At 39.7% G+C, this 19217-nt stretch overlaps 1 protein-coding gene across 1 annotated transcript in view; it reads right to left on the bottom strand.

Annotated features, from left to right (window-relative positions):
• Window positions 1–350: 350 nt before the first annotated feature.
• Window positions 351–19217, bottom strand: part of LOC132395803 (uncharacterized) — a 42882-nt gene continuing 24015 nt past the window's right edge. The window contains exons 6-12 of the mRNA XM_059972869.1: window positions 16952–17112; window positions 15310–15408; window positions 14142–14287; window positions 10915–11086; window positions 3505–3617; window positions 999–1083; window positions 351–812 (exon numbers count right to left, since the gene is read on the bottom strand). Coding sequence (XP_059828852.1) covers window positions 756–812; window positions 999–1083; window positions 3505–3617; window positions 10915–11086; window positions 14142–14287; window positions 15310–15408; window positions 16952–17112 — 833 coding nt within the window. The 3' untranslated portion in view covers window positions 351–755. The remainder of the gene's footprint in view (window positions 813–998; window positions 1084–3504; window positions 3618–10914; window positions 11087–14141; window positions 14288–15309; window positions 15409–16951; window positions 17113–19217) is intronic.

Raw genomic sequence — 19217 nt, 5'->3', positions numbered from 1 at the left:
GTTTCCCCTTAGAAGGTGGTAAAGGCTGACATAATTATAACCTTTAAAGGGTATTTATTACAGAAAAATGGATTTTTGCGTAGATAGGCCTCAAGTTGGGTTTCGACAAAAAGATGCGAACAAACCATTGTTCTGCTGCCAATTCTATGACAGGTGAGAAAATAGAGGCAATGGTGAGATTCAGGGACAAGCTAACATGTGATCATAAGCAGCGCTGACTTTTCGTGTCAAAACTATTAAATGAAAATAGAGAGAAACAGAAATAAATCTAATACAATTACCGGACATAAGACACTTGCTGACACAGATGCAGCTGGTCTGTCAACACAACCAAACTTTATTACGAGGACTGAGATACAGGCAGTTTATAAATGAAGATACTTTATGGCTGCTTTCATAAATAATTAAAACCAGTACTCCTGTATGCACTGAAAAGGAGTAAATGCCTGCATATCTGGACCGTTACGGGAAGCACTTCAAATGATCTTTAAGTGCCGACAAAATATTTAGAAAACATGTGTCGTGGTCAAAAGAAATGGTGGGAGTGGGAATTATTTGGGATAAGAGGGGCGGATAATTGGAAAGGCAGTGATCCTACGGTCATTAAAGTCTGCAACAATTAACTGGGCTGTTTAATTCCAGTTGATCATTCAGCTCAGCAAGAAGTGCCATGAATTACGAGCAAAATAGATAGAAGCATCTTCGCTATTTTCTCAAGTAAAGTACTTTCCCAAGTTTCACTATTTTGGCCAGCTTTAGCTTAAATCCTGCTCAGTCACACATTGGGAGAGATACATCTCTTGGAGTTGCACCTGTAACAAATAAATAAAGGGATCTATTGTTAACTAAAGTCACTATCACCAACAGCTTGACAGCATTTAGTCACCCCAGAAAATGAGTTACTAGGAACACAAAATACAAAGGAAAATACTTTGACATTAAAATTAATAGAAAGTTTTAGCACAACAAATAATGTCATGAGGATAGGGAGACGATACCTTTTTCTCAACAATGACAGACTGGACATAGTCAAGGTTCGCCTGCAGTCTATTTCGCTCCTTCCTTGATAGAGTAGGTTTGGTGCTGGATACATATATATATATATATATAAAACAAAAAGATAATTTTGACTAGATCCAGAATATCATGTGGCTGTAAGTTTACATTTCATCTTGGCTGCAGTCTTTGATTTAAACCTGACAAGTCACAGGTGGAGGTCACGTTCAAAGAAAATGTCTGAAATATTATATAAATGTCTATGTTGTATAATTCTCAAGAGGTAACACTTGTACTTAAATCTCATATAGAGGTTGAGCAACATGTGAATGTTTGTTTCCTCCACAGCAGTATCCAGAAATAATTCAGATATGGGATATGTAAGATAGAACGTTTCACAAACATTTCAGTTTATAGGTTTTTAGCCAGAATATATTTCAGTCGAAGTTGACACATGAATAGAGTAGTCAGTCTATTTTGATGTGACAAATACATACATTGAAATTTCATTGAGTTGGCTGAGCATACTGACTTAAATGTAAATCATGGATGCCCATCGCTCTGGTGAGTAACTCACTACTATTGGAGTACCATACCAGGTGTGGTATATACCAGGAAGCCGAGTCATCAATACAGGGCAACCTATAAAGCTGCTAAATCTGAAAACAAACAGAATATTCTGGACATTTTCAACAGGTTGAGAAGCACTTTTTAAAAATTCAGTGAACTAGAAAGTGAGCCCTGTTTCTTTCCATAGCTGTGTTTGACCTGTTGACTATTTCTGGCATTATCTTTAGTTTTGTTTCAAATTTCAGGCATTTGCAGTTACTTTGCTTTTTGATTGTAGTTATGTTGTTCTATCCACAAAACTATGGAGCTTTACGAATACTCTTGAGGTGATTCTGTGAACTGTAGGTGACAGTTCTATCCCCCTTGCCCTTTCTGAGGATCGAAGGAAAGCAAGGTTTCAGTGTCTGGATATGATGGAGTGTTATGTCTCAAGGTTTCTTCAAAAATATAAGGATGATATGTAAGGAAAAGAATTCTAATAAAGTTTGTAATTGCTCATGATGAAGTGGCTAAGGAGGTTAGCATAGTCATGAATAGTCATGTTGGTGAGGTTTTCATTCAATCTAATGATAATCGAGAATATTAGAGAATAATGGAGAGCAGGAAACATACACAATAGGAATGTTGAAGAAGGTACTGAATCAGCACCATCATGTATTATTGTAGTGCAAATTATTTAGAAATAGAGAAGCTTAATACCAGAGTATTTCATTGGGTGTTAAATTATTCAAATGATAAAATTCGATCCTAGATGATGACATTCCCTTCTTTCAAAAAGACCCTAAGTGATGATATGAGCTCATACTCCCCCCCCCCCCCCAGACTGCACAGAATTCTGTTGCAGATCCACTGGATGCTAATCTTCACATAATGAAATAAGGAATTATTCATCCATCTAAACAGTAGTCAATAGAGAAATATTTCACTTACAATGTTATGTTGAATATACGTAAATATAGAATTTTAAAAATCAATAATGTGAATCAGGTGATGTGATATCATGCTGCTATGTGATAACGTCAATATTAATTAGCTTTTTGAAACATGGAAGCGTAGAAAACCTACACAACAATACAGGCCCTTCGGCCCACAAAGCTGTGCTCAAAATGTCCTTTCTATAGAAATTGCCTAGGGTTACCCATAGCCCTCTATTTTTCTAAGCTACATGTACCTCCCCAAGAGTCTCTTAAAAGACTCTATCGTATCCACCTCCACCACCATCACCAGTAGCCCACTCTCTGCGTAAAAAACTTACCCCTGACATCTCCTCTGTACCTACTTCCAAGCACCTTAAAAATGTGCCCTCTCATGTTAGCCACTTCAGCCCTGGGAAAAAGCTTCTGACTAACCAAATGATCAATGTGTCTCATCATCGTATACACCTCTATCAGGTCACCCCTCATCCTCCATCGCTCCAAGGAGAAAAGGCCAAGTTCACACTTCTCTGGGTTGAACTCTATCTGTCACTTCTCAGCCCAGTTTTGTATCGTATCAATGTCCCACTGTAACCTCTGACAGCCCTCCACACTATCCACAACACCCCCAACCTTTGCATCATCAGCAAATTTACTACCCCATCTGTCTTATGTTTTCTGTCTTATACTTTTCACTTCCTCTCAGCATCTCGTGTTTCTCTTCCTACCTCCTTTGAGCTCAGTTAGTCTCAACCCAGATGTCCATGTCAATCCTCCTTGCCCTATCATTGGCTTTTTTCAGTGTCTTTGTGCTTTTCCTTCTTTCTGTGATGATGGCAGTTTTTACATTGGACATGTAATCTCATTGGGCATGTACCCTGCACTGTCAGCCTTTGCCATCCCCTTTTACCCTCCTCATCACTACCTTGCATCTCTGACCATTTATCCTTCTCATTTTCTCTTTTGTATCTACCACCACATCGCTGCAGATGTCCCAGGTCTGAGAAAATGGTAATGGAATCACCTGGAATAACATTTTGAAAGAAGCATCGAAATGATTATGAATCCAATCAGAACAATTACAGCCAAGACACAGCTGCCTCCAGTTAGCCAGTTCCATGTAGTAGATACAATCCACTAGCCAGAAAAAAGGAAAATAGTGTCAGATTGCAAAAATCCAGATTAATTTACAGAAAGGAATCTCATTTCCTTATTTCTGTAGGTACTAAGATGTTGCTTCCCATTATTGCAGGTTAAGTTAGCTTCTTTTAGATAACTCAATGTAATCAAAAGATAACTATCAAATGATAACTCAGTGTAACCATTCCAGTGTAAGATAATAGCTTTCAGATCTTGATAAAAGTAATGCAAAATACATGTCCGTATCATCTAAAATGTGTACAAAATAAAAATGGACAAGAGGAAATTTATGCTGTAATCTTAAATTGCACATTTCTAAATGACAGAAGAATCTGATTTATATTGTTTTGCCTCTAAACATCTCATATATTACTTTTAGTCGCCCATGCTGCATCAGGAAGAACACAAATAATAGAAAAAACAATGCATTTGATTAAATAATGCAACAATACCTGGTTAGATGTGGAGTAAAATTCCGCATCTGCTTTTCAACCGATGCCCTTTCAGAATGAGCACGGGATAGAAGTGTCCTAAATTGATAAACGTTGACTCAATCACAACACTCCTGTTAGACTTTTAACTATAACCAGGATGATAGAGCAAATGACTACTGCTGTAACTGCTCTGCATTGTTTTCCTATATCTTTTAGGACTGAGTTTAAAGTTTTCTTACTTCTTTTTAAATTTCTCAATGATTAAGGACTAGAGTACATCATAGCAGTGCTTTTGTTTTATAATCCTGCTCTTCTTCCATGATCCCTTAAATTGAATCAATCTCACTCAAACAGATCAGCTTTTTGAACTATGCTCCTAAACTGTGTAACTCAATAACTTAATCTGTAAGGGATGCAGGCGCAGTTGTCACTTTTAAACACCGGCTCAAAGCCTATTTCTTTAACCTAGCTTTTTAGTAACATCATTTTGTCTTTTATCCCATTGTGAAGTACTTTGAACTACACTATTTGCTTAAGACGTTCTTGATACATATCAATGTAGTTGTATTTTTATTCTTCTCGGCTCAAGCAGTAGAAACCTGAGAACGGTGATTCACACTGAGGAATTTTCGAAGTATTATAGTGGTGTTTAGTAATGTGGCTTTCTGGAGATTTAAATAAATATTGCGGTGTAGGCCGAGTTGTTCAATGTTGTGGTGTAGTAACTTTCAGATGATAACAGTTGTAGAGGTTACTATCGGGCCAATATACTTCCTGTTCCTGTTCCAAACTCTTTCAATGTCCTCTCTTAATTCAGTATATTTCTGGAGTTCTGCACTTAATAATTTCTGTATGTTTTGAATGGCTGTATCTATTCAGTAAGTTGTCCTTGTTTACCCTGCAACATTATAACTGAACAGTTATTATGGAGTAAAAATAATTATGGAGTGGTCGTAATATAATTTGTTGGACTCTGACTCTAAAACAGGATCAGGCTTATATTGAGAGTGAGGTATGGTGTCTTTTATGCATTTGTATTTTAATCCGAGATTTTGTTGAATGATGTTTGCCACTTGAATGTTCCTGTGTAAGTAATCACATTTTTTTAAAAAACCACTGCAGGATTTTTTAATATTTTGGATTGTTTATCGGGTCTCCTGGTATTTTCTACATTTATACCTTGAACTTCTTGGTCTTTTATTAAGCATTTTGATAGTTTTGTTTGCGTTAACCATTTTGTCCTGCATTGCCATAAGGAACCCCTATGTTTCTGCGAAGAAGTCTCCACTCTGATCCAGACGTTCAAAACTTCTTTAGCAACATCTAGTCTGCTCAGAGAGCAGGGCTGTCTTCCTTGCTGGGTCATTTACTTCCATTGGTTAACTTTTGTCTTCTGTGGTGATAGTCTCTTCATTTTTCAGCATTTTGCTTTTCTTTTAAGTTTAGTGGTGTGCACTTCTGATCAGAATTGCATATATCCATGTGGAGTGCTGAATCCTGTTTTCATTGATGAAAGAATATCCTTAGTTTATTTGACTGTTGTGTAAAATTTTTATGTCTTCTATTCCACTTCCTCCTTCTGTTCTAGATGGTGCAAATCGAAGTCTGTTAGTGTACATAGTGTTCCATGAAATATGCCATTTCTGTCCTTATTTCTCATTGTAAATATTCCAAAACCAGTTGGGACTGAGATATACCAAAAAAAAATATTTTGACTTTTGAGCTCTGTTCGGCAGATATTCTTAAGTCTTGAAATAAATTCTGTCAAAAGTTTTCTTTGCTTGTTGATATCCCAGAATATGATAAGTTTCATATTCATTCAATGATTGTATTTTATCCTGCTGCTCTGTTTGGACCATAAGACATTGCAGCAGCATTAAGCCATTCAGCCCATCGGATTCGCTCTGTCATTTTGTCATGGCTGATCCCGGATCCCATTCAACCCCATTCATCTGCCCTCTCACCATATTCCTTGATGTCCCAACCAATCAGGTATCTAACAACTTCAGCTTTAAATACACCCATGGACTTGGCCTCTACCTCAGTCTGTGGCACAGATTTACCACTCTTTGGCTAAACAAGACCCCAACCAGAGGAAACATCCTCTCCTCATCCATCTTATCTAGTCCTTTCAACATTCCCTTGATTTCAATGAGATCCCCGCACATTCTTCTAAGTTCTAGTTAGTCCAGACCCAAAGCTACTAAATGCTCCTCATAGATTAACACTTTCATTCCTGGAATCATCCTTGTGAACCTCCTCTGGATTCTCTCCAATGACAATAAATCCTTTCTGAGATAACAGGCACAAAACTGTTGACAATACTCCATGTGCAGCCTGACTAGTGTCTTATAAATCTTCGGCATTATCTCCTAGTTTTTATTTTATTCCTCTTGAAATAAATGCCAACATTATATGTTCTTTACAACATCCTGTGAATTAACCTCCTGGGAATCTTGCACAAGAAGTCCTAAGTCCCTTTGCACCTCTGATGTTTGTATTTTCTCCCCATTTAGATAATGGCCTGCACTGTTGTTCTTTTTAACAAGATGTGTTATCACACATTTTCAAACTCTCTGTTCAATCTGCCACTTTTTTGCCCATTCTTCCAATTTGTTTAAGTCCTGCTGCAATTGCATTGCTTCCTCAGCACTACCTACCCCTCCACCTATCTTTGTAACATCAGCAAACTTTGCCACAAAGCCATCAATTCCACTGTCTAAATCATAGACAAACAATGTGAAAAGTAGCAGTCCCTGATGAACCCCTCAGGTTTATATCCTATTAGCTCTTGTGTACCTTACTTTACATTTAATATTCTGAAGTTGCAGTCTATAGTCCAAAGGTCATGTTTCCATCTTCAGAAAAGTGTTCTCCTATTGGAATTAATTGCTGTAGTTTTACTGATGGAGGAGGGTATAATTTCAAATTGTCCATGTTTAGAAGGTGTGTCAATGGACAATTCATTTAGTTGTCTCAGATTTGATACCCTATTTTCTTCCGATTCAGTAGAGAGCATGTTTAAAGCTAGAGAAAACCTTAGTGAGCTTACAAAGTCGCCATATAAAATCCCTTATTATTTTTTTCTTCAGCTGTAGCTGGTAAAGCCTAAGGTATGAGCTTAGCCAACTACACTCATTTGCCAATCGCTGGAAACTTTCTAACTATCTAGTGATGTTTAGTATTGTTGCTGTCTGAAGATTTGCATAGATATTGCTATGTTGTTGCTTGTTTATCCTGTATTATTAAATCTGAACGTTTTTAATGGATTGTCCTGTCTGTAATAACTGATCGGTTATAAAATAATATGCAAAATTCTGACTCTAAAACTGGATCAGGCTTGTATTTATAGCAAGTTATGCCGTCTTTTATGTGCTTGGATTTTAAAGCAAAATATTGATGAATGATGTTTGCCACGATTGGGACTGTGTAAGTAATCAGATTGAGTTATACTGCTGCTGTAATATGTTGGATTGTTTCTGGTTTCTCTTGCCATTTGCAACAATTATCATCTTGAATTTGTTGGTCTTTTATTCTGTATTTTTGAACCCTTTTTCTGTTTCCCACCTGGTCCTGTATTGCCACAAGAAATTGTTCCTCTTTGAGCCAGGTGTTTGATGCTTTCTTGTCGATATCTAGACTGTTCAGGTAGTGGGGATGTCTTCATTAGAGCATGCTCTTCCTTTGGTTAACTTTTTCTTCAATATTAATGATTTCTTAAATTTTATTATTGTTAATAAAAACACTTTTTTTCTCCACTCAAGCTGGTAAATCCTCAGGTAAGGGCATTGTCAAGCAGGCTCATTTCTCAATTGCTAGAAACGTTCAAACTGTTCTAGTGGTCATTAATATTGTGGTTTTCTGAAGACTTACATAGATATTACTGTGTATTACTGTGTACCCCTAATTGTTTAATGCTATTGTGTAGTGACTTTGGGAACATGTTAGTCGTAGATATTACTATCGAGACAATGCATACCCAGTTCAAATTACAAAGTCTTTCAATTTCCTGTTTTAATGCTGCATATTCCTGGTGTGTTTTTCACTTACTGATTTCTGTAAGTTGTGTGTGTTTAGAATGGCGACATAAGTTGAATTCAGTAAATTGTCCTTGCTAGTTTATCCTGTACTGTTGTATTCAGATGGTTATTTTTGATTTGTCCTATCTGCAATAACGGATCATTCATAATGTAATTTGTGTTATTCTGACTCTAAAACTGGATCTAGCTTGTATTTATAGTAAGGCATGATTTCATTTATGAGTTTGTTAAGCTTGTCAAAGCAAGTTTTGCTGAATGATGTTTGCCACTTGATTGTGTCTGTGTAAATAATCAGATTGAGTTAAACTCCTGCAGTACCTTCTGCAGATCCTGTAATATGCTGGATTGCTTTCCTTTTTTCTTGGCATTTTCTTTATTTATCATCTTGAATGTATTGGTCTTTTGTTGAGTTATTTTGTTAATTTTTTGAGTTAACCATCTTGATAGCAACAAAAAAGTCATCAATTTCTGGGATTAAAAGAAAGGTACTTTTATTGTTATTTTTATTTGTTCCTCACATCTTAGGGGGCAAAAGTTTAGGGGTAACATGAGGGGGATCTTCTTTACTCGGAGAGTGGTAGCTGTGTGGAACGGGCTTCCAGTAGAAGTGGTAGAGGCAGGTTCGATATTGTCATTTATAAAAAAATCAGATAGGTATGTGGACAGGAAAGGAATGGAGGGTTATGGGCTGAGTGCAGGTCGGTGGGACTAGGTGAGAGTAAGCGTTCGGCACGGACTAGAAGGGCTGAGATAGCCTGTTTCCGTGCTGTAATTGTTATATGTTTTTTTTTCTTAACTCAAGAGAATAGGGGCTATGTCTGCAGAGCCACTGTTCTGCTTGGGGTGTCAGATGTGGGATTTCTAGGAATCTACCAGCCTCCCCAGTGCCCACATCTGCACCAGGTGCATCGAGATGTAGCTCCATAGAGACCATGTTTGGGAAATCGAAGAGGTGATAAACAAGGTGATAAACAGGGAGGTGTTCACCCCAAGGCTACAGGAGACAGATCAATGGGTGACTGTCCAGAGAAGGATAAGAGAAAGTTAGATAGTGGAGAGCACCCCTGTGGATGCTCCCCCCCCCAAGAATGTACTCAATTTTGAAGATGAGAGGGGTGCCTACCTGGAGGAAGCAACAGCAGCCGTGCCTTTAGCACTGAGACTGGCCCTCTGGCTCAGAAAAGCAGGGAACAGAAAAGAGTGGCAGCAATAATATGGGACTCTATGGTTTGGGGGACAGATAGGTCATCCTGTGATCACAAGAAAGAAACATGGATGGCAGTTTGTTCACCAGGTGCCAGGGTCCCCAATGTTTTTGAAGGGCGAAGAATGCAGGACTGAGATGTGTGACAATGCATTTTGTTAAAAGGAACAATAGTGCAGACTATTATCTAAATGGGGAGAAGGTTCAAACATCAGAGGTGCGGAAGGACTTAAGAGTGCTTGTGTATGTCTCCCAGGAGGTTAATTTCCAGATTGAGTCTGTGGTGAAGAAGGCGAATGCAATGTTGACATTCATTTCAAGGGGAATAGAATATAAGAACAAGGAGATAATGCTGAGGCTTTATAAGGCACTAGTCAGGCCGCACTTGGCGTATTGTCAGCCTTTTAGGGCCACATATTTCAGAAAGGATGTACTGTCATTGGAGAGAGTCCAGCGGATGTTCACATGTTCACATTTGGTAGTTTTGGATCTGTACTCACTGGAGGTTATAAAAATGCAGGGCAATTCCTTTGAAACTTACTGAATTTTGAAAGGACTAGATAGGGTGGATGTTGAGGGGATGTTTCCTATGGTGGGGGTATCAAGAAATTGAGGGATGACCTTTTAGAACAGAGTTAGGAGGATTTTTTTTTAGCCAGAGAGCAGTGAATCTTCGAATGCTCTGCCACAGACTACGTGAAGTCCAAGTCCATGCACATATTTAGGGCAGAAGTTGATAATTTCCTGATTGGTCAGGGCTTCAAAGGATATGCAAGAAGGCAGGTGTATGGGGTTGAGTGGGATCCATGATCAGCTATGATGGAATGACGGAGCAGGATCGATGGGCTGAATAGCCTAATTCTGTTCTTATGTCTTATGGCCCGAAGGTCTCACCTGGCAAAAGCTAAGGCATGGCCATAGCCAAGCATGCTCAAATGTGAGGAACTTTCTGATTATCTAGTAGTGTTCAGTATTTTGGCTTTCTGATACATAGATATTGGCGAGTGTCTCTCCCCTCTCTCTCTCTCTCTCTCTCTCTCTCTCTCTCTCTCTCTCTCTCTCTCTCTCTCTCTCTCTCTCTCTCTCTCTCTCTCTCTCTCCCCTCTCTCTCTCTCTCTCTCACACTCTCTCTCTCTCTCTCTCTCTCTCTCTCGCACTCTCTCTCTCTCTCTCTCTCTCTCCTCTCTCTCTCTCTCTCTCTCTCTCTCTCTCTCTCTCTCTCTCTCTCTCTCTCTCTCTCTCTCTCTACCTCTCTCTTTCTCTCTCTCATTCTCTCTCTCTCAACAATCAAGAGGTAGTTATAAAATGGCTTGGATGGATAATTCCTGCGTCATCCTGTGAATGGCATCAGGTAATATCTTGTGCCACTCCCGTTGGAATATATACTGAGGGTAGTAATGAGCACAGATGTGAAGTATTTTACTGCAACATGTCTATTACACTTTCCTTGTGTTTTTCCTATGAAACACTGAATGAATCAGAACAGTGAAGACAGGTAGTATATGGGCCAAATGGATCTGAGATCTTATACATCAGCTTTTTCTAATTAATCAACCAAATCTTGCCGCTATTGTGTATTAAGTGGTTAGAATAAAGAAATTAACAATGATTCATACCGCCCAGATCAGCAAACTTTTGGCTACTTCCTCTCCAATGAAATCGACAAGAAATTCTCTTGATATGTTGGAAATTATGAAACTTGTCAACAGTGATAGTGGAACCAGGAATGCCAAAGAACTGAAGAATGCACGCTTAATCCAGACATCCCTGTTCTTTGATTTGTGTTCGCTGAAATGGACGGAAATACCATGTCAACAGGTGAGTGGACTAAATGTAAGTGGACTTGATCTAAACACTCCCCACATCTCCCTGCTACTGACCATTCAGTAATGCATGAAGCAAATAAAGGACACAGATTATCTGAATCGAGACATCGTAATTAATGAGTCTCGCGGTCTAATTCAGTCAAACTAAACCAAGCTATTTCAGGTTAATTTAATACTGAGATTCTGGGAATAAGCAAACGACACTAATTTTGCAAATTTATAGCTAAATCGCAAATTTCCTATTGATTTAATTCATAGTTCACAATGGACAGCAAATACCATTTGTTTTTCATATCATTGGGCAATTAAAATAGCGTCGCCCTGCGTTTGCAGAATTTCCTCTTAGTCGCTCATTGGGGTACAATATTATTTTTAATTTGATTTGCTCATTTAATTTTTTTTAAATTTAAAAACAACCTTCTAGTTTAAACAACCTTGCTAGTTTAAAACTCATTTTCAACTATTTAATTTTTGTCTTTAACATTATTGTTATATTATTATCATCCATAATAATATTTAGCCCATCTACACCCAGTGGCCATTTCATTAGGCACAGCTGTACACCGGCAAATGTATAGTCACCCGGTCATATGAAAGCACATAAAAACGTGGACAAGAGTTTCCGTTGTTGTTCAACCTAAATATTAGAATGAGAAAGGAATGTGATCGAAGTAACTTTGACTGTCAAATAATTGTTGGTGCCAGAGGGGGTGATTTGAGTATCTCAGAAACTGCTAATCTCCTGGGGGCTTTCATGCACACAGTTTATAGTGGTTACAGAAATGGTGCAAAAGAAAACAAAGAAAAACATCCAGTGAGCAGCGATTCCGTGAGTGAGAATGCCTTGTTAAGGTCAGAGGGGAATGGCCAGACTAGTTCATGCTGAAGGAAGACAACAGTAACTGAAATAACCCCGCGTTGAAATAATAGTGTGCAGGTGAACATCTCTAAATGCACAACACGTCGAACCCTGAATGGTCTACAGCAGCAGAAGATGGCAAACATACAGTCATTGGCCATTTTAGTATCTAATAAACTGACCCCTGACTGTAAATTCGCTTGATACATTTACCAACTCATATGCAGAAAAAAAAATTTGCGGAAGAGGAGCATCTGTATGAGCCTCATGAACACTAAGATGAGATCAATATCTGTATCATTTCGGATGCTTATGTTCCTCAGGGAGGGGTAGATGACATTGCAACGTTGACTGGTAGGTTGAGCAGCATCAGGCTTCGACACTGGTCATGGGTTCTGAGTATACTGTACGTAGTTCATGTTCTCCTTGGAACCTCATCGAATTTGGTCAGGTCCTCCGCTTCCTCCCAAATCACAGAGTATACCGGAAGGTGAATTGACTGTTTCAATTTACACTTTGCCTTTGCTGTACAAAAAGTTACAGGAAGTTCAAAGGGGGGGGCGGGTGGGTGATGGGGTCTGAGAAATACCAATCTGCAGTGGTGTGGTGAAATAAGATGGGGGTGGGTGCTAATGGGGTTACTCTGACGGCCATTATCACCCAAATTATTAATATTTGCTCAGTGGCCACTTCATTAGTACTAGTATTCTAGATACTGTAGTGTGTGAAACTCCAGGAGATCAGCAGCTTCTGAGACCACTCAAATCACCCCATCTGGCACCAACGATCAGTCGATGGACCAAAGTCACCTAGATCATATTTTCTTTCCCATTCTGATGCTTCATCTGTACAACTGAACCTCTTGGCCATGGTCTGCGTGCTTTTATGCATTGAGTTGCTGCCACGTGATTGGATGATCAGATATTTGGATTCATGAGCAGGTGTACAGGTATAACTAATAAAGTGGCCAATGAGTGTGCATTTCCTTAAATCTGTCCAAATGAATTCCTTTTCAATCTGGTGTTAAGTGCCAAACTTAAAAGCCTTAACTGAAGCATAGCATTACAATCTGAGCTTACTGTTGATTTCCCGCATTTTCTGTCTGAGTGCACGTGCTCATCTGTGTGGATTTATCTACCTGTCAGTCATCCAGAATATCAACAACGTCTGTTAACTCAGTGGTTTAACACTATAAATTGTAGCATTAATCTGAATCCGATGTTTAAAATATACTTAGGTTAGGAATTATTCATTGGGAGAAAATAGCTGTCAAGAAAATAGATTGCAAATGCCTATTTATGTGAAGAGAGATTTGGAGTGCGGTCAGAAAATTAATTGAGAGAGTTCCATACCTTTAAGGTTCAGTCAAAATCAAGTATAGCAACCTTAAGGACGTTAAGAATTGTACCATGTTTTAGAGGCCATTGTTTTCAAAATGTAGGGCAGATTTATAGATACGGATAAGCCATCAATATTGAATTTAAGTCAGAAAAAATTAAACAGTGTTGAGGGGGCGGGATGAAATAGCAATCAAGTGGGAGTTTGTGCGACCTATGCTACCAGCACCAATATCAAGAGAATAAGTTATATTGGTTCGAGGAGAGGCCGACAGAAAGATGTTTAAATGGTCGAGTCCAATCTGAACTTTAGTGACGGAAGCTAATTGGCGAAGATTCAACAGAAGATGAGAAAGGGTTGATCAAGACCGGAAAAATTACGATTTTAGGCTGGCTTCAACTCAAAGTACGTTCTCGTCATTAAGGACAATTAGTTCAGTCGAATTTTGTCGGGGACGTTTTATGCGCCCATTTGCTCTGCAATTCTTGTTCTATCTGTAAAGTACAAAATACTTATTTTTCAAACACTGTTGGGTAAGATGTTAGTTCCCTCTAATTTCTCCAAGTCTACACTGCACACTGTCGCATTTTCCAAGATTTCACTGTCAATTCTTCAGATTCACGGGTAAACAATGAGATCAAGTAGAACTACGATGTCTACTAAAATAAGGAAATTCAACTTTGTCAACAAATTACACATAATATCTGTGTTATCCATCTGAACATTTCAGAGTTAATGTGTATTCTGGCAATATGTACTGTACACTCAAAAACGTTATTCTGTTTTGCTCTCCTAGACAGTATGCACACTGCAATTTCACCTGTTCTTCTTTAGTTGCTGCTGGGCTGCCTGAATGACGAGTCCGCAGTCTTTCTCAAGCTGGTTCAGCGTGTTTTGAACAGTTCGGTTTATTGTTTTTTCTATGGTTGCGCATACCTCCTGAATCTGATTCACGCAACGCGATGGCTGTTATCCAAAAAGCAAAAATCAAAAATGAGAATGAAGTCATTGAAATAAACACATCCAGAAACACGGTGTGCGCGTCATCTTAACAACATTGATTAATAGAGGTTCTTCTCCAATCTCCCTCCTTTTTAAGATATTGGACTGACAACACATGATCGTTACCTGCATTTGCTCCAGCATTTGAGCGAGTGCAGAAACAATGGCAGAAAAGGAAATGGGAATTGCCGTTGTTGCCAGTAGTGTAACTGTTAACAGGTAACTGTGTAACGGTTGCCACTGATACCAGTATGAAAATGAAAATTAGTTCAGTATATCTGAATGCTTTTATGAGATACGTCTAAAAAAATAGTAGGAGTGATTCAGTTTATTATCAGCCAGCTTCACAGGAGCAATGCAGGCTATCATCCACAAGCTATGAACAATTGAATGGAAATTACTTCAATGCTTAAACCCTCTGCACATTTCTGTGATACATGGAGAAAATATGGGAGGTAAGTGCTTGCTTCACAGAATGGTGTGTAGAAGGCAGATAAATTAGGGGCATTTAAGAAACTCTTGGATAAGCAAGTGGACGCAATATGATATTAGAGATGTGACGCAGTAACTGGCCCTTTCAGAACGACCCCCATCCCACTCAATTACACCCATCTGACCAATTCGCCGACTAACCCCTATGTATTTGGTATGGTGAGAAAGCCGGACCACCAGGAGGAAACAGGGTCATGGAGAGAAGAAAGGAACAACAGCGGTAACTGAACACGGGTCGTTGGTGTTGTAACAGCATTATCTTAACTGCTGTGCTACCACTATGCCATTAACATTTCACCATCATATTAAATTACAAAAACAATTGGAGTCCGAAGTCATAATATTTCTTGACGTTAATCTACCCCATTATTTGCTGCTATTTGCCCACAAGGATGGACATTGGAACTATATACGCAAACTGAGTTCTGTTCGTTTCTACTAGATTTAAAAAATAGCATATTCCGCATTACACACTCAGTCAGTCATAGTCTTACTGTGTCTGGATCTGGGATGTAAATGGTTGGCATATCAAAGCCGCACTTGCTCAGTCCCGGTCTTTTGCACAGTTCTTGTACGATTTGCATCATCACTCTCTGGAGGAATCCAAAGGAAACGTATGATAGCTGGCAAATTTTGCAAAGAATAATGGATCTGCAATTAGCAACTCCCGTTGATATGTAAACTCCCAATGTTATAGAGCTCTTTGCATTCTTTTTATTCCGCTATCCACCACCAAAATAATGCATAAATAATCCACTGCATTGGAAGGAAAATCACTCTTACTTTATGTAACCAAACAGTGTTATTGAAAACAGCCTGTGATTTCTTCTGACATAATAACGAAGTGATCACTCTGTTAGTTATGTTAAATAAGTGTAAGGGGGTTTCTTCTTGGTGTAATGTTTTTTTTCTTTATGTTACCGCGTGTGTTAATCAAAATGGCTTCTTTGTTAAAAGTGAAAATGCTTCTTTGTTATGCTAACTGGTGAGAGGGTGTTTTCTCTCGAACCTTGTTTCGGTTAAAATTACTGATAACGAGAATTGTATTCATTTGTTAACCAATTGGGATAGATGTTATTCTCTCTTCTGGGTCTGTAAGCTATTGTTGGTGGGCTTTTGGGGAGTCGGTGCGAGTGGGTGAGAGACAGGTTGCGATGCTGTGAGCTGGGCGACGGAACGCACCCCGAGCGGGAGTCCAAGGCCAGGGTTTTGGGCGAGGAGAGGAGACGAAGACAGTCGTGCCGGGGGTGCTTGGTTGATCACTTCGGGTGGTCCTGAGCTACGAGTCGAGGAGGTCTGAGGGGATCGAATGGTAGCCAGAAGACTTCGTTAATTGAGCTCCAACGGCTGTGCACGAAGTGGTTTGGACTTTGATAAGTTTGGCACCTTTTACTTTTTCTTTTATATTGTATCTCTATAAAGTACATATTTCCAGTAAGATCTATAAAGTGAACTCATTTAATCGCATATGGTGTACTGTCTGTTATTTGGTGTTGTTGGGGACATCACAAGCTAATTACCCAGTTTGGCGGGGCCAAAGTCTGCTCCCCCTAGATGGGAGTGAGTTGAGCGAGCCTAAGGCTTACCAGGGGGTTACATAAAAAACATTATCGTCAACGGCATCTGATACAAATTATGCAGATAAGTACGTTTAACACATTGAGGAGAAAGAATAAGCATCACTCTGCTCTGTGATCCACTGTCTGGGTGTTTAAACATTTCCTTAATGTGTAAACACAATTATCTGTCATTCTTCTGCCCCAGCTCCGACGTTCTCCAATGCAAACGTCATTAAAATCTAATGAATGACAGGTATCGTTGATATCCACTTATTATAAATAACACTACAATCAGAGTCATGAATATGGTTTCAGTTTTGGCGTAGTGCAACAATTATGTCTGTTAGCGTTGATTCGAATTGTAATTATTTCCTATAGCATAACTTAGTTACTTGAAAAGAACATCCTACCAAGTTCGGGACAGTTTTAAACGTATTGCTTTTGGTGAGTTTTATCTCTAAAATGGAATGAAAATCCTCATACTCATTCATTCAGATTAACTAAGCGTAATTTTCACTGAATAGCGTGGGCCAATAACGCGATTTCGAAATACATCTTTGAAGATTTCTAGCCATACCTGTCTATCAGTCTCAGGACCAGCTTCATCCGCTTTGCTGAGGTAAAACTTTATCTTATCACCTTGATTCTCATTCAGCTTTTCCACAACGTTCAGCGTCCGTTTACACAGGGCTTGACCCATTGGGTCAAAGAAGACAAAGATTAAGTCGGCCTGTTCACCTGCAGGTGCAAGACGAGGACGCAGTTCATATTGTACAACTTGAAACATAGAAACCTAGAAAACATGCAGCACAATACAGGCCCTTCGGCCTACAATGCTAGGCTGAGCAGGTACTTACTTTGGAAATTACCTATGGTTACCCACAGCCCTCTATTCTGCAAAGCTCCATGTACCTGTCCGAGAGTCCCTTAACAGGCTGTATTTTAGCCGCCTCCACACCACCGCGGCCAGCCCATTCGAAGCACTCACACTCTCTGCATAAAAAACTTACCCCTGACATTTCTTCTGTACCTTCTTCCAAACACCTTAAAAATATTCCTTCTCGCGCTAGCCATTTCAGCCCTGGGAAAAAGCCTTTGACTATCCACAAGGTCAATGCCTCTCATTATCTTGTACACCTCTATCAGGTCACCTCTCATCCTCCATCGCTCGAAGAAGAAAAGGCTGAGTTCACTCAACCTATTCACAGAGGGCATGCTCCCCAATCCAGGCAACATCCTTGTAAATCTCCTCTGCACCCTTTCTATGGTTTCCACATCCTTCCTGTAGTAAAGTGACAAGAACTGAGCACAGTACTCTGTGGGTACAGAGTGAGGTCTGACCAGAGTCCTATATAGCTACAACATTGCCTCTAGGCTCCTAAACTGAATTCCACGATTGATGAAGGCCAATGTCCTATTGGTAAGTGTCCTATTGACTCGGACCCCAAGAACCTTCTGATCCTTCACATTGCCAAGAGTCTTGCCATTAATGCTACATTTTGTCATCATATTTGACCTACCAAAATGAACCACCTCACACTTAACTGGGTTGAACTCCATCTGCCACTCTCAACCCAGTTTTGCATCCTATCAATGACCCACTGTAACCTCTGACAGCCTTCCACACTATTCACAACACCCCCAACCTTTGTGTCGTCAGAAAATTTACTAAACCATCCCTCCACTTCCTCATCCAAGTCATTTAAAAATACTGTATATTTTAAAAGTGACGTAGTGCCCAAGGGTTCCTGAAGTCCACAATCAGCACTTTCGTTTTACTGATGTTGAGTGCCATGTTGCTGCTGCGACACCACTCCGCTAACTGGCATATCTTGCCCCTGTATGCCCTCTCATCACCACCTGAGATTCTACCAATCAGCAAATTTATAGATGATACTTGAGCTATGCCTAGCCACACAGTCATGGGTATAGAGATAGTAGAACAGTGGGCTAAGCACGCATCCCTGAGGTGTACCAGATTTGATTGTCAATAAGGAGGAGATAAGTTATCACCAATCCACACAGATTGTTGTCTTCTGGTTAGGAAGTCGAGGATCCAGTTGCAGAGGGAGGTACAGAGACCCAGGTTATGCAACTTCTCAATCAGGATTGTGGGAATGATGGTTTTAAATTCTGAGCTATAGTTGCTGAACAGCATCCTGACATTGGTGTTAGTGTTGTCCAGGTGGTCTAAAGCCATGAGGAGAGCCATTGAGACTACATCTGCTGTTGCTGTTTTATGGTGATAGGCAAATTGCAATGGGTCCGTGTTATTGCTGAGGCAGGAGCTCAGTCTAGTCATTACCAACCTCTCAAAGCATTTTATCACTGTAGATAGTTATTAAGGTAACTCACATTATTCCACCTAGGCACTGGTATAATCGTTGCCTTTCTGAAGCAAGTGGGAACTTCCGCCTGTAGCAGTGTGAGGTTGAAAATGTCCTTGAATACTCCCACTAGGTTGACACAGGTTTTCAGAGCCTTACCAGGTATTCCATCAGGACTACTGCCTTGCAAGGGTTCACTCTACTTTAAGACAGCCAAGCATTGGCCTCTGAGACAGAGATCACAGGGTCATCAGGTGCAGCAGGGATCTTCACAGCTGTAGTGTGTTCTCCCTTTCAAAGTGGGATTAGAAGGCGTTGAGTTCACCTGATAGTGAAGCATTGCTGCAATTCATACTATTGGGTTTCTCTTTGTGGGAAGTAATGTTTTGTAAACCCTGCTGTGCATCCGATGTTACCTCCAACTTTGGTCAAAGTTGTCTCTTCAAGCTTGAAATACTGGTGCAGGCCTGGGTCATCAGAGTTGAATGCCTCGGATCTAGCCTTCAGCAGATGATG

This window comes from Hypanus sabinus, chromosome 6 (genome assembly GCF_030144855.1).
Source record: "Hypanus sabinus isolate sHypSab1 chromosome 6, sHypSab1.hap1, whole genome shotgun sequence".
NCBI classification, from domain to species: Eukaryota; Metazoa; Chordata; class Chondrichthyes; order Myliobatiformes; family Dasyatidae; genus Hypanus; species Hypanus sabinus.
The sequence above is the reverse complement of the archived record's forward strand: the minus strand, read 5'-3'. Positions and strand labels throughout refer to the sequence as shown.